Below are 16862 nucleotides of genomic sequence, written 5' to 3' on the forward strand. Positions count from 1 at the left end.
ACAAGCATATGACAATTTTTTCTTTATACTGATGCTGGTAGTAATACTGATATTATGCCCCAAATCAGGTACCATAAATTAGCATTTATAGCATTAGTATCTACTCGTCACTGAATTACAGGTGTGATTTTTGATTGTAAACTATTACTTTGGGGGGGGTGCGGCAACATATATAAGTAAATAATTGTTGTATTTCCGTTTAAACAAAGCTACAATCTGATTCATATATATGCTATAATCTCTGGTGCATATAAATATAGTACACCTGCAGCATTGTTCTTAGATTATATTCCAGTTAGAAAATAAAATATTAACAACCAATGACATATCATATATAGCATACATAAATGCTTATAAAGATCTTGCCAACCCAGAATAATGTAATTAGCTCTTCCTGGTACATAGGTCTCACACTCTCTCTCTCTCTCTCTCTCTCTCTCTCTCACACACACACACACACACACACACACACACACATCTATCTATATACAGTATAATCATGATATATTTTGAAATTTATACTCTACATAGCATATATTTATATTTGTTTCATCAATAAATGGGGGCCACGATGGAGGAAAATCCTTCCCATTTCATCTTGTTGCTCGTATCTCAAAATAATTCTCCTCTTCCTCTCCTAACAATATTTGATATTGCTTGAAAACACTACTCAGCAAATTGTAAATGCCATGTAGACAGGGTCTGTGACTGTCTTGTTCACCATGTCCCAGAACCTTGTTCAGGACCTGTGGCTTATAAGCAAGCTCCAAAAATAAATAAATGAACATTTTAATAACCATGCTGGTGCCCTTAAATTACGTGAATTTCTAAGGCAGCCACAATACTCATACTGGTAACTTATTTGAAAAGGGAAGGACATAATCCCTTGTCAATATAATTTAAAATCATTCTGAGAGGAGTTTTTAGACTAAAGATTAGTAAATACTATATGGGCATCTAAATGGTAACTTCACAAATGAGCTGAGAAGAGGAAGAGAGTTACCAGAAAGTGGAACTGATTTCAGCACAGAGATAAACTTCTGGATGAGTTGTGAAAGAAATCTTCTTTCTTGATAGGCTCTAAAATCAGAGAGAAAACAAACAGTGACCAAATTATTTTTGAGAAATAATTATTTCAAAAGTAAAATTTAAATGCTGAACAGCCTTTCTTACACTGTTCAAAATGTTCCATTTCTCTCTGAAATCAGGACCATAATTTAAACACACAGCTTCTTCTTTGAATGTAAATACAGCACTACATGAAGAAAAGAAGAGCCTCATTACTGGCCTAATAAACCAGCCAAGAAAGCATCTCTATCGTCTTACTGTAAAAGTTTTCACTTGTGATTTAAAGGTCAGGACTAGAAAGTTTTCAAAATTTCATTTACAGTCTGCTCTTGAAACATAAAAAATCTAACATTTAAGTATGTAGTTAAAATGAGATAAGCAATTACATACTTTGATATGTTTAAACTATTAAACATAATAGAGTATTACGATGTATAAAAATTAAGTGTTTAAAAAACAACTTTTTACTCATTACTAATTTAAGATGCACTATGTACCAACTAATCAAAAAACAATCATAAGAAAAAAAAAAATCATAAGGTACTGGATGGCTGCAACTGATTATGCCAGTTGTGGTGGAAATAAAAAGGAGAATGACTAAAATATACTTGAAATGACAAGTCATAAAATATAATTAATAGCACAAGCCAGCATTAATAAAACTGGCTGACATTAACTGAGCACTTACTGTGCCAGGATGTGAGCTGTGTTAAGTACATCATACAAAATAGTCTCATACTGATGACAGTCCTACGAAACAGGTACTATTGTCTTGATTTCACACTGAGGTTGAAGGAGGTGCAGTAACTTGCCCAAAGTTACACGGCAGGTGAGTGTGAAACCTAGTTAAGTCTGAGTGTAGAACCTATACTCTAAACAACTATACATAGTCTAATCATTATGAAAAGACCTGATGTTTCAATAAGAAACACAGTCTGTTTTAGGAGTTCAGAAGAAGAAAGCACTGTGGCCTAAAGTAGTTGGTGTGGAAGAGCATTTAGAAGGTTACCCTTCAATTAAGTGGAGTGGAAAGGGTAGTTAGGGAAGGAATGTTTACAAAACAATGAATAGTCTATCGATTTGGAATTAAATCATATTGAGGTCATGGGAAGAGAGAGTTTAAATTTTTTAGAAGTAGTCAAATAATGCAAAGATATCATGTAATTAATTAGCCCAATCAAGACGCTATTGGTTAGAAAGATACCATGGAAGAGATGAGACTGGAGTTCGAAGTTAAAGAAAGGATATTCCTATTCTGACCCTAATATCCTGTCCTTATAGCTCTCACTTCCTTACTCCTAAACTTGTTTCTCTGATATCCAGCTTTTTTCAGTTCTTCTCATTTTCAGTAATCACCAGCATAACTCCAAGCTTCACTTCTTTTTGTCCTCAACCCTCTTTTCATAGTTTACATACTCACTACATAATCTCCCTCATACTCATGACTTCAATTACTATCTACAGGTGTATACAGACTACTCCCCTAAGTGAAGGAAAAAATAGAGTCAGAAGAAGTTATCACAGGCCCAAGGGAAGCGAGTCCTAAGCATATAAGCAGAGGGAAAAAATAGTGAGTGGAAAAGAGCACTTAAAGATGAATAAAGAAAAAGGATCACTGCTGGAAGAGTCAGAGAGTAAATCAGGCAAAAGCACAGTCAGACCAGATAGCCTCAAAGAGAGAGAGGAACAAATCTCTTAGAGTATACAGATTCTTCCCCTGTGTCCTACTAACAGCACTTTGTTTGATGAAATAAATGCTTGCTACCAGACTTTTATCCAATTGGTAATAATTACTATTAAAATACCCGGCAGCCTTCATCTGCTTCCTTAACTGTTATACTTGATTTATTTTTCTCCTTAGCATGGACCACCATATAATATACCATATAAGTCACCTGTTATTTGCTTCCTTCCCCAACTAGAATGTAAGCTCCACAAGAGCAGGAATTACTTTCCATTTTCTTCACTGCCACAGCCCCTATACTTATAATAGTACTCAGAAAAATAATACATTCAATATTTATGGAATGAATGAACTGTATAAAATGGAGTGTATTAGTCATTGTTAAGAGTGCAGGAGTAAGAAAAAAGAAAGATCAGTTGGACTGATAGCCTGCAGATTGTGGAGAAAATTGAGAACCATCCACAACAGAGACTATGATGGACAACAGGCAAGGGGAAGACCCAGTGATACACTTATGACGGGAGCAGAGATAAGGGAAAGGAGAAAAACGTGGTGAAGTTTTGGCTTCTCCCTTGGACCTTTGAGAAAAATATTCCTATGACAGTCTAAGTGCTTCTTAATCATTTATTTGGTTCAGCAGTATGTAAAGGAAACAACAAATCAAGTCAGCAACATCTAAGACTCACAACCCAGCATAAGAAACCAACATGGAACAAAGCTTTGGCAACATACTGTTCTCTTGCTTCTGGATCCATCTTTTCATCATTCTTTTTAATCAAGTTCCAGAATTTTCTTAGTTTAGGTGTCTTTTTTAATTCTAATTCCAACCGTGCCTGAAAGAGTGATGTGACATTCAATCATCAGTAACCCCAAAGTTTACAAGGATAAAGATTAGATCAATTATTAGGTAGTTTTTCTAATGTATGGATATAATATAGAGCAATGGGATAAAACCAGAAAGCAACATGACAAAACCTGAAAACTAAGAAACAAACACCTATATTTTAAAGAACTGTTCAATTCTGACACTTGTTAATAGAAAAAAATAAGACAAAAGAAACTGCCTTTTCTAGTCAAGATTTTAAGCTCAATAATAAATTTTTTTATTTCTAAAATTAAGGACTTCAATTTGAATAATATGAGCATTAACATTTAGGAGCATTAAAGTTCAAAAAAAGGGTTTGAAACAATGAACATAAAACAGCTATCACAATAAGGAAATGTCCACATCACCACATTCTTTCTTATCGCACTTATCTATTTTTAACTTAGTATTAATTATTTATACATGCCTGTTTTCACCTTCATCAACTGGTACCTATGAATGAGCTTGCATATCTGGGCGTCTACAAAACCACCCACGAGCAGGAAATGGAATTCTGAACATAGTATTATACTGAAATTTGATAATTTTAACTTTATTCCCTAAGATCTGTTAATTTGATACTGGCACATATTATCCAACAAGAATTTGATGAAAAAAATGAAGCTGCTAATACTAAACATAATTCTGATCTTCTCCTATAGCTGTATGTACATTCCAATCAAGGAAAATAAAAAATTCAAGTCTGTATTTAGTCTCATCCAAAGATATATATACGAGTAATAATATTTTACTAAATTAACTCCTCTCTGAATGCAATAGATATTACCTTATTTCACCTTACAATAATGAAATCAGGTGAAACATATGCTAGTTTACATATAAAAACTTTAAAATGGAAAAAACTACATCTATGATAAGTTAATGCATAGTAAATTAGACAAATTTTGTAAGCAGGAAAGGGGATTTTTAGCTACCATTTTATATCCATATTAAAGCTACACAGTCTAAAACCACATTCCACTTATAAATATATGTAACTTTCTGAAATTAGATACTTACAGGCTGTAAGCCCATCCACATTGGGAGGGAGATAAGCTGCTGTACTTGACTCCGTATCAAGTCTACTTCCTGTTTAAAGCATGAAGAGACCAAGTTTATAAACACACCAGCACTTTAACCTAAGTCTTTACATAAGGCACGTACTGCCTTTTTAAGTCCTGGGGGAAAACATGCCATCAGTACTTTCAAATTAATGATATTTTATTATTAAGTTCAATACTTTTAGAAAAAGATACAGTCAAGCCTCATTATTTGTAGATGCCACATCTGTGAATTCATCCACTTGCAAAAATGTATTTGTAATACCCAATTCAATATTCCCGATGCTTTTGCTGTCATTCATTGTCAGCTCAGAGCGGAGAAAAATGTGAGCTGCCCAACACACACATTTCCAGCTGAGGCTGGACAAGGTGATGCTCTGCCTTCTTGCTTCAGCTCTCATATTATACACTAGCATCTTTTCTTGGTCTATTTAGTGCTACTTTTTCACATTAGTGTGTTTGTTGGTGATTTTGCTATTTAAAATGGCCCCAAGCACAGGACTGAAGTGTCGTCCAGTGTTCCTGGGTGTTAGAAGGCTGTGATGTGCCTTACAGAGGAAATATGTGTGTTACATAAGGTTTGTTCTAAGTTACAGCACTGCTGACCACAAGTTCAATGTTAATAAATCAACAACATGTATTACATAAGGTGACTTTACACAAAAACACATAAAACAGTTATACGCTGATCAGTTTGTTGTGACCAGAGGCTTGCATGAACCTAACCCTGTATTTTCCCCAAGAGCAATGGTTCAGTTATAGCTAGTTCAGTGTTTGCAGCTACTTTATAGAGCATAGCTACCTCAAATAATGAGAATTGACGATAAGTTGAAAAAAATAAAGTATTTCAATAATAAGCTAGCTTTTAAGTTAATTAAACCTAGCACCAAACTACTAATACTAATTAAATCTTGTTTTTGTTCAACTGCTGACAAGGAATCACATCTATTTACATTTGTTTTTAATTTAATAAATGTTAAAGAGATAATAGTGACATATCATAAATCTTTTTCTTATGTCTTTACAAGATCCATGTGAGGTACTACATGGAAACAGATAATAATCATCCATCTACCAAGACTTTTTTCAGGGTAAGAAAAAAACCCCATGCATTCTCCTGTATGGGTCTAAATGCACTATCAATTCAGAAGCACCTATCTTTAAATAAATAGGTATATATCTTCAGATAACCACAGTAGAGAAGCACGAATGAAATAGTAATTACGGTAAATATTTATTTTTTAGAAGATAATCCTATGAAGAATGAAAAGTATCATACATACCCCAAGAGACTTTCAAAGATCAACCATAAACACCCCTAAACAGTCAACTCAAAACATAACTCTCCTGCTAACCTGCCAGCTTATGCATGAAGTATGACTGAGAAGTAATGAAACCATGTTTTTGTGTATAGCTTACACACACAGATCTCATTACTCAATGTTCATATTAGACTCTTTGCTGCTCTACGTTTGGAGGATTTCAGTTCTTATTATCATTTTACTTAGAGGCTAGATAGAAAAAAGGAGGGATCAAGCCCAAATCTATTAAAAAGCAAACAGAGCTTATAAAAAGATTTTACTGAGAAGGGGCTGAAAACAAGCTGTTAGCATTATCCTCATTCCCCACTACTATGAAGAGTTGGCTACAGAGGTAATCTCACCTACATTCAACTGAAAAGAACAAGAAAACTTGAACATTTCCCCAAAAGATAAAGTAAAATTACCAAACTATTGAAGCAATGATCAAGAAAAAGCAATAAGACTGTCTGTTCATGGAGTGAAAATTCACCATCAGTTTCAGCTAATGCCGCTTTCAAGATACACTTGAAAAAGAATGGGAAGTCATCTGGCTTCTTCTTAAAAGTCTGAAAAGAAAAATAAAAATTCATTTTAAAATGGCTTGCTCACCTCTTTTTCTCCTTTAAGCCAACACTGGTGGACTTTTTAGTAGTCCATTAACAATACCTAATAATCACAAAAAGATTATTTGCTTTCTTATTAACGGTAGCAAGTCAAATATAGGTTTCTGGCAGGACTATGTGAGAGCTGCAGAAACTTTCAGCTAATAAAATAATGGCTTCAATTCCTTTATTTTTTCTTCAAAGATTAGGCTGGTAATTAGCTTAGGCTTTGTTTTCTTATTAAAGATCTAAAGTGTTTTAACTCTTCTAATTTAAAGAAAAGAAACAACATCTTTAGCAAAAACTAAAGTCTTCCCACTCTAATCTCAAAGACAGCCTTTCCCTTATATCGTCTCTTTACTCTTAACATAAAAAAAAAAGGTAAATAATGTAAATATATTCAAGCCTCTCTGTGATCTACCTCCCCACCTAGTTTCTTTCTGTTACCTCTCCCTTCTTTCACAGGTGTGTGCTCCAAATGTGTGGCCTACACTAGTTGTTTTCACTTCTCTACAACAGTTTTCCACCCACAGCACTCCCTGAAGTTGTTACAGCTGTTAAGTCCAAAGGACTCTTACCAACACTCAACCCCTTTTCAATGTGCTGAAGGCTCCTCCTCCTTTGTCACTTTACAGACCAGTGTTCCTAGGGTTCTAGCCTCATTCTTCTTTTCCCCCTCCCATTACTTCAACTACCATATGCTAATGATTCTAAATACACATTTTCAGTCCAGGTTTTTCCTAGATCCTTAGATTCCTTTGTCTACTAGACAATTTCACCTAGATATTCCAAAAGCAATTTAAACTCAGTAAGTCCAAAACTCAATTCAATAATTTTGTACCCTCCAAAGTATTCCTCAACCCTCTTCTACCGATCTTGGTAAATAGCACTCTCATCTTTTACATTCAGTTGCCCAAGCCTGGACAGTTATTGGAAATAATACCTCTCCCCACTAAAGCTACGTCAATTATCAAGTCCAATCAATTCTACTTTCCAAATCTGTGTGTAACCTCTTCTCTTTATCTGTATTACCTTTTCTCTGTTTCAAGCTCTAATCACCAAAGTGGTCTTTATAACATGCAAACTGATCAAGTCATTCTCTGGCTTCCCTCTCCCTTCCTATGGTAGTTCGAAGCAACTTCAAGAAATCCCTAAGATGTCTCAATAAGACACAAGGCCCTTAGTTTACTCTGGGTACTAATCTGCCATATGATGGCAGTCACTTAATGAATATTTGAGTGAAGTGTCCATGGTTTTATCTTAAAGAATGTTAACACCTTTTCATTTTGGAGACCATGCCCTCAAAAGAGATGACAAGTATCCATGCCTTTCCTTCATTTAAAAAAGTTTGACTGGAGGGGAAGAAACTCTTTTGATGAGCTGACCATTTCATGGTGGCCAAAGAAATCCAAGATTTTGGACCTCTACTAGCTGATCAAGCCTCTACTACAGTAGCACAAAGAGAAAATGTCAGTCAATTAGAAATGTCAAAAAGGGAAAACAGATCCCAAATCAGAGACAAAGAGAAAATTGAAATTACAATATATCTGTCTCGACTTTGGAAACACTACTTTATTCACATAAAACTACAAATATATACTCCCTGCTGTGAAACAAGGCACTGAAAAATATCATCTTATTAGAGCATTATCTATTTGTGCTACTTAATATAAATTTTACTTAATCTGATGTAAAAGTCTTTATAACTCATGCCACTCTGTTTTAAGTTCAAAGCAGAGAAATAACTCCACATTCATAATTTTCAATTCACAGTAAATTAGTTCAAAGAAAGTAGAAACCGAAAGAAATCTTATATTATTTTTCATACATCCATTCTTTTTCTCAACATTTAATTTATTATTGGATAAAGTTCTGTTCTAAAAACATTATTTATTATTGGTAAAAAGTTTGCTACTGTGTAATGGCTTAAGTGACCATAGTAAGAAAGCTATGAAGTAATTTAAATCTGTTACCTCCCATGCAGGGACATTTTCTCTGAACTTCTCATTCACCATACAGCAGATTGACATTAAATAGGCTTTGCTGGACATTTCTGGAGAATAATTCATCCAGAGGTAATTTTCAAGATACTGGCTGTAGAAGAATGAAAAGGCATAGAATATTGCATTAGTTACCACCATTTCTTTGTAATATATCACTCCCCTGAAAAAGCTTAATTATTTATAACTTTTTGAAAATCTATATTTACAGTTTGAGAATCCTTCACAAATTTACCTATAATGTAGGTCAGTGCTACCTACTACAAACATATGTAGCAAATGTGGCTTTGAAGAATGACAGTCTTATACTTTCAAAGTAGGAAGACCTCAAAGGTTATTGACATATATAATTATCACCATTAGAGCACTGGATATTCCCTTATCTAAGGCATTTCGTGGAGTAAAAAATAAAAATATCTGGCAAATATCAGCTCTAAAATGAAATGATATGATGGGCAGTTTCACAGATAAATGTATCTGAGAAATTAACATGAACTCACATCAGGACCAAATGATTTCTGGAAACTAAGAGACTTAACAATCAAAAGAGGATTTGTTACTTAATTTACAAGGTATTCAACATAAAGTCAGTTTTCAAGGTAACTGGCATTTCCCCCTCAAGATGCCAAAATTCTTATTCTAAGACTTTGGTGAAAATATTCCTAAACAAAGTATTTCTGATTTCTAAAACAAAGCTTAGCCGTTTCTTATTCAGAGTAATTATAAACATCAATTACTGTACGGGGTTGTAAAATACTCTCAAGCACTAATGCAAAAAAGAAGGACTTTTTCTTCCCACTTTAAATCACTCCACACGTATTACTTTTCAATCGGTTACAAGTGCACGTACTCATACATGCACACACACACAGTTACGCATTTTAGATTCTGCTATAGCATATAATTTTTCTACTTTCTCTTATGCGTCAAAGGTCTGCTCACGTTGGTATTTCTATGGGTCTATCTTTAGCCATCATTCTTGCTTAATCTGCAAGAGCCTAGGAAACCGGTAAAAAGTATTTTATCCTAAACAATGGCTAAAAGGCTCCAAGTTAGAGACTACTCTTTCATAAATAAAATGCATGAAACTTCATATCATTCCTCTCTTACAAGCCTTAATTTTTTCCTGAATTATGCCCTTTAGAACTTCCATTACCAAGTCTGTTAGTGTGAATCTGTCTGAAATCTCTTCATTTCATGGCAGTTTAGCTGGTGATAGAATTCTTTCTAGGTTGATAGTTCTACTTTTTTTCTATGTACTAGTCTCATACTACTATCTTCTCTATCATTACAATTGAGAAGTCTACAATCAATTTTTTCTTCTTCCTCTCTGAGTAATCTTTTTCTCTCCAGCAGATTTTAAGATCTTTACTCTGTCACTGTTGCTCTGTTCACAATTTGCTATATATACTTCCTGAATCTAAAAGACTCATGTTTCAACTGCAGAAAATTCTTAACCATCATCTCTTCTAAATTGACACTCCCTCATTCTCTCTAAATGTCTTCTGAAACTCCTAATGGATCTTCTCATTCTAGCATCTAGATCTCTTAATTGCCTTGTATACTTTCCACCCCTATTTCTCTTTGCTATTATTTGTTAATTTCCTCAGATCTAAATCCCCATTCACTAATTCCCTCTTTAGCTGTGTCTAATCTACTTAATTTGCCCATTGAGTTTAATTTCAATGATTTTTATTTTCATTTTCCCCCAAACTGTCCATTTTTAGTGTCCTGTTTCTTGTTCACATATTCTATTCGTTCTTTTATGCCCAAAATAACTTTAAACATCATTTGACAGTGTGTATCAATTATATAATTACCTGGGATTTTCTGGGGGATATCTAATTCTATTTTTTATTGTTTCAACTAAATCTTGCTTTAATGTGCTTTGTAATTGGGAGTTTGAACTCATCTTTACCAGGGTTTTAGCTATAGGATTTTTTTTGCAGTATAGTTGGAATACATATCCTTTCAGAGTATCTTTATATTTGTTCCTGCTAGATGCCCCACAGATATCACTGGCCTGCCACAGTTTTTAACAGTAATGTCTTGGGTATTATCTGACTATACAGCAAACTCCGAACTTATTCTTTACATTTTTCAGATGATGAATCTGAGAATATTAGAGTCAATGGTTTGCCCAAGATGATGCAGTTATCTCCATGATATACAGATGATACACACCTCACTCCAAACTACATCTCTTCAACCCAAACTTAAGGGCTGTTCAATAATTCCTCGATTCTATTTTGGCAATTGCAGCAAATGTAATCTATATAATAACATGTCCCTCTGATGCATTTCATCAAAGATTCAGTTCACTCTCCTGTATCCAGGCACCTCCTCCATGCCATCTCACTTTCCACTCTAGCAAGAGACCATCAATTATCTCTCCTACAACTTGAGACTCATTATGTCTGGAGGCTGGCACAGAGAAAATGGCATTCTCACCCATAAATTATTATACATAAAAGTTCCTGGAAGGTAACAACCCTCTTTTTCAGTTATTAAAAATCTTTCACTGTCACTGGTGCTTCAATATGTTCTGCTGCTTTCTCCTTCAGTTCCTGCAATTCTCTTGGTATCTGATATTTGCCAGGACAATAGAATTCTGGTTTTATCCTAATCATATATCAGCATCCTCTTGATTTTTATTTACTTTTCTTCTGAAAGATGGCATGATATGCTTGAAAAGGGCATATTAATCTAAAGGCCAGACGGACCCAATTTCTAGCCTCAGTGCTCTCTATATAATAAGGAAGCTCTTACTGGGATTATTATGAGGATTAAATGAGATCAAGTATTCAGTGACAATACAGTTCTTAGAATATAGTAGGAGTCTACTTACAAGTTAACTCATAGCTATAAACTTCAATTTCTCTCTAATAAGAACACCTACATCATGACATTTTTTGTGAGGATAATAACAGTGTATGTAGGGAGAAACAGTTGTTAATAGAGACTGACTTCTGATGCAGACCAGACCTCAAGAAGTGTGGAGAAGTGGAAAAACCATGAGCTTTGGCATCAGACATTGGCATCCCAGCTCTGCCAATTACTTAAATGCATTATCTTTAACAAATAACTGCTCTGACCTCAGTTTCTTCCTTCACTAAGTGGAGAGTATAATACTGACTTTGCAGGGTTTCTGTGAGTGCTCTGTATGTAAAATGTTTAACAATGTGCCTAGCACAAGGTTCAATAAATGGCAGATACTACTATCATCAACAGCAACCTTGGCTTTTACTTCCAGCCTACTGGCCACACCTGGTTGTAATATAATCTAAATTGTAACCTAAAAATTATATATTCTCTTCTGTCTGAAATATTTATCAGTGGCTTAGGTCAGAACAGTGCTGGCTTAGTAATAACAAGTTAGCCTGGAAGGAAAAAATGGCTACAGAATGCATTCCAATTTACTCCCATTATCACTAGAGGAACCAAAGAAGAGTTCAGAAATTGCTCAGCACACACTATCTTAATTAGTGAAAAACAACTCAAAATACAAGTTACACTAATAATGGAACATCATCTTTGAAAACAAAGGCTATCATACACGTATTCCAAAATAAACCAATCACAAAAATATAAATCTTTTAAAATTTATAATTATTTTCTTATCCACTCACAGAAATGTACAGAAAACTTAGCTAAAAGTTAAGTCAAACTGTCATCTTTAACTTCATCAAAGTAAAGCCTTTAAACTCACCTAAATTCCAAGAGCATTATCTTTCTGATGGCAAACCTAAAAATATAAAAATAAATAGTAAAAATATTTAAATAGAGAAAATAAACATTTCTGAGTTACTAATGCAGATATATTTTGGAATTTTGTTTTAATATTGACTCACATATCAGAATAATTATATTTATTTATGAATTGAAAAAAGCAAATTTTCTTTTTCTTTTTTGTTTGTATTTTGTTTCAGATACTTTATTTTATTTTTAAAAACTGTCTAAGAACAACTATTTATATCCAACCCATATAACAAACACAATCAGCACCATGACATACGAGGATACAACACATAGATTAATAAGCCAAGTAATTTTAATCAAAACACAAGTGCTGGGGCTTCCCTGGTGGTGCAGTGATTGAGAATCTGCCTGCCAATGCAAGAGACATGGGTTTGAGCCCTGGTCTGGGAAGATCCCACATGCCGCGGAGCAGCTGGGCCCGTGTGTCACAACTACGGAGCCTGCACATCTGGAGCCTGTGAGAGGCCTGCGCACCGCGATGAAGAGTGGCCCCCGCTCGCTGCAACTGGAGAAAGCCCACGCACAGAAACGAAGACCCAACCAACACAGCCAAAAATAAATAAATAAATTTATTTTAAAAAAAACACCACAAGTGCTCATCAATATTCATAATATTAGATCACAACTGCCCAAAGCTAGCCTGTCTCAATTTCTTAAGCATGGACTAACATTCTTCCATTTAATAATCAAATGAAAACATTCTGCTAAAGTCATGCCCTCCTATAAGCACAAGGGACACATGTATCTATATCACAAACATGGGAATCAGGCTTCTGTGGCCTTGACATTAAGTTTAAAATATTAGACAATTGTGGAGGGAATATCAGATATCTCTTTATATACTTAAAAAATCAGGGCTCCCCTGGTGGTGCAGTGGTTGAGAGTCCGCCTGCCGATGCAGGGGACACGGGTTCGTGCCCCGGTCTGGGAGGATCCCACATGCCGCGGAGCAGCTGGGCCCGTGAGCCATGGCTGCTGAGTCTGCGCGTCCGGAGCCTGTGCTCTGCAACGGGGGAGGCCGCAGAAGTGAGAGGCCCACGTACCGCCAAAAAAAAAATCAGAGTATTTTGTTTTATATGGATAAATGATGCAGTAGTTACAGGGTATCCTTCCAAAGGTAGGTTCAAACGTCCACTAATTTAGTTTTATCATTTTGTATACTGAAAATAAAGTAGCCAGACCGGAACCATGCCACTGTGTATTAGCCTCCAGCTTTGAAAATTAAATGAGTATGCATTATAAATTTATAATACCCCAAGAGACCATTATCCTGTCAAAATCCTATTCCACTGATTTCTGATCTCTTAAATAGTTTCACTGAGCAAGCAATATCAGAGAACTTTAGTGAGAATGAAATGAAGGATTTAACTGTGCAATAGCACAAAGACAGAACACTGCCAACGCACTGGCTTCTACAGCCAGGCAAGCCACTGAGAGGATACAAGAGCTTGTGTGGTTCACTCTAGATCTCCAGCTGCAGGCATTTCACTTTATATGTGTGTTGGACAACAGAATTCAGGGCCTGCTATGCAAATACCTGCACCCTTAATTTCTTCAGCCACATACAGGACCTCATTGATGAAAGAAAGAAAATCTTGGCTCACGAGATAGATCAGTATTCTAGTCATGATTTAGCATTACCTTGGCAACATCTTTAAACACCCTGGGACCCAGTTTCCTCATGTACAAAAGAGGTGAAGTGGTCAATTTTTTTTTCCTATGGATGACTGGACAAGTGAAAAATCAGTTTTGATGGGTCAAGATAATGCAAAAGGACTCAATTTCTCTTACAGCAATGTTGGTGGTATTCATTAAATTGGGGGTTTTACACTTTTGCCAGTAAACTTTCTGAGACAGATAAAGAACTTAACTAAAGGTATACATATAAGATATAAAAATGGGTCTAGAGACTAGATATTATGCCAGAAAATCTTTTAAAATAAGGATGAAAAGTTATAAGAAATAATGAGAAATATAAATAAAGGATTTGGGGACAGTTATTTTATTAAGTTACCAATATTTACTGAGAGCATGCTTTGTAAAGCCTGACTCTGGTCAAGGGTTTAACATGCATTTCATGAAATCCTCGCAAAGCTGGATAATTTATGTACAATACATTGGGTCTATTAATTGTATTGTTAACTGGATGATTAAATTTGATTGCCAAAAAAAAAAGAGTGGGGAGGGGTAGGCAAAGGGGGGTTTTTTTGCTGCTATAATTGCCCTCTGCTATGTCTCTTGGGATATGGTTGTGTGAAAACACGAGGTCTGGAGCTGTGGCAGCCCCTTTGCAACCACATAGGGAAAGCCAGAAAGTCTGTTAAAAGGCTGACAAAGACCCTCACATTATGAACTTCTGAACTACCTACTCCAGATTTATTGTTAAATAGATGATTAAAAAATCAAATAGTAATTGTGAACAAAGGAAGCCAGCCATAAAAGAGTACATACCATGTGATTCCATTTATTTAAAGTTTAAAACCAAGCAAAACTAAGTTATAGTGTTCACATTTGCATACTTACATATTTAAATGGTAAAGCAAAGGGCACAAAAGGGTTTGTGGGATGCTAAAAGGTTGGTTTTTTTTTACCTCAGTGGTGGTAAAAATTCAGAAGGCTAAATGTTTCTGTACATTTTATGTGCGTCCTGTTAATTTCATAGTAAAGAGGTTTAAACATTTTTAATAAAAAGAAATATAAAAACTGGCAAAAGTAAATTGCTCTAAAAGTCATCCCTTTTTTTTCTTTCAGTATAAAAACCACTTGGATGGATTAACAGGATTAATAATCATACCAAAGTGTGTGGGTTAAGAGAGTCCTAAAGGGCAAATGGACCCTGTCCTATTTAAGAACAGAGTATTGGATAAGAACCAGAGAACAGGATTTAACAACCTGGCGCTGTCTGTATCTATGGTAAAATATCTTGGGCTAGTTACTTAATCTCTCTATACCTCAGTTTCATCATCCATAAAATGAGGATAACAGTAACTATCACAGAATTGTTGTGAGGATAAATATGCTGCTATATACAATGTGCTGAGATCAGAATCTGGCACATAGTAAGCATTCCAGAAATGACAATTACTGTTACTTTTTTTTTTTGCGGTACGCGGGCCTCTCACTGTTGTGGCCTCTCCCGTTATGGAGCACAGGCTCTGGACACGCACGCTCAGCAGCCATGGCTCACGGGCCCAGCCGCTGTGCGGCATGTGGGATCTTCCCGGACCGGGGCACGAACCCGTGTCCCCTGCATCGGCAGGCAGACTCTCAACCACTGCGTCACCAGGGAAGCTCTACTGTTACTTTTAATATTTTAAAATCAAACAGATAGGGCTTCCCTGGTGGCGCAGTGGTTGAGAATCCGCCTGCCGATGCAGGGGATACGGGTTCGTGCCCCGGTCTGGGAAGATCCCACATGCCGCGGAGCGGCTGGGCCCGTGAGCCATGGCCGCTGAGCCTGTGCGTCCGGAGCCTGTGCTCCGCAATGGGAGAGGCCACAACAGTGAGAGGCCCGCGTATCACAAAAAAAAAAAAAAAAAAATCAAACAGATAAAATACATTAAGACAAATTCACCAAATCTGATAATGGTAAGGATAGCAAATATGAATCTTTTGTGTAATATACCACACACTACAATGGGGATTGAACAATATGGTATTTTAAGAGCTATCTAATTTTGAGATTCTACAAGTGATCGTTTATACCATAAGAATATAAGAATTGATTGATTTAATTCCCAGATGCCTCCTAGGGAAATAGGGATGATGTACAAAAAAATGTATATTATAAGAACCTTAATGTATCATATTAAGAGTGTCTTATGGCTATTAACTGCCTATTTTGATAGCCTACAAATAAGTTAATAAATCTTACATTAAGCCATTCCCCAATAATGAAGAAGCTACGAGCATACAACTCTGCAAAACAGCTTCCACAAGGCACTAGTCTAAAAAAAAAAATGGTCACTTAAATTTTAAAATATACACTACAGTTTTTGTGCTACACAGGTGCAGTATTTAACTTTTTGAACTTAGAGATTTGGGGGCAAAATGCAATCAGTTCACTTTTATTCAAGTGTTTAAATGTGTACAAGATGAGAATACGGCTGTTAAGAGTGCCGTGATAAGACTCAGGGAGCCCCGCCAATGACTGTTACTGCTTTCAGCAATTAAAAATGACTTAGCCAAGTCTATGTAACTTAAAAATCACCAGCAGCTTTTAGTTGTTAATTATATAAAAATTATATTCAAGGAAGCAATATTAGTAGCAAAGGTTTAAATAAAATACCCCCAAAACCCTAAGCAATCCATTGGAGTGAAACCCTGTTCTACAAAGAGGCAGAGAACTAGTTCTGAAGGTTCAAGGTAAATTCCAGATTGGTATATCCTTAATATATAATTTAAAAAAGGGTCCTAGAATTTATCTACCCACTCATCTTCAGTTAACTTTCCTCAGGAAATTTCCTCCATACCCACACTCACACCAACAAGTCATATGTTACATATCTGCTCAAATGTGGTA

At 35.6% G+C, this 16862-nt stretch overlaps 1 protein-coding gene across 3 annotated transcripts in view; it reads right to left on the minus strand.

The window, feature by feature from the left end:
• AQR (aquarius intron-binding spliceosomal factor) overlaps positions 1-16862 on the minus strand; it is a 107943-nt gene that overhangs the window by 83623 nt on the left and 7458 nt on the right. For all 3 annotated transcript variants that reach the window (XR_010839639.1, XM_059056463.2, XM_059056462.2), the window contains exons 4-9: positions 12291-12326; positions 8555-8675; positions 6405-6545; positions 4638-4706; positions 3485-3585; positions 1004-1080 (exon numbers count right to left, since the gene is read on the minus strand). Coding sequence is in view for 2 of the 3 variants with exons in the window: in XM_059056463.2 (XP_058912446.1) it covers positions 1004-1080; positions 3485-3585; positions 4638-4706; positions 6405-6545; positions 8555-8675; positions 12291-12326 (545 nt within the window). In the remaining variant the exon portion in view is untranslated. The remainder of the gene's footprint in view (positions 1-1003; positions 1081-3484; positions 3586-4637; positions 4707-6404; positions 6546-8554; positions 8676-12290; positions 12327-16862) is intronic.

The sequence above is a fragment of the Kogia breviceps genome, chromosome 3 (genome assembly GCF_026419965.1).
Source record: "Kogia breviceps isolate mKogBre1 chromosome 3, mKogBre1 haplotype 1, whole genome shotgun sequence".
NCBI classification, from domain to species: domain Eukaryota; kingdom Metazoa; phylum Chordata; class Mammalia; order Artiodactyla; family Physeteridae; genus Kogia; species Kogia breviceps.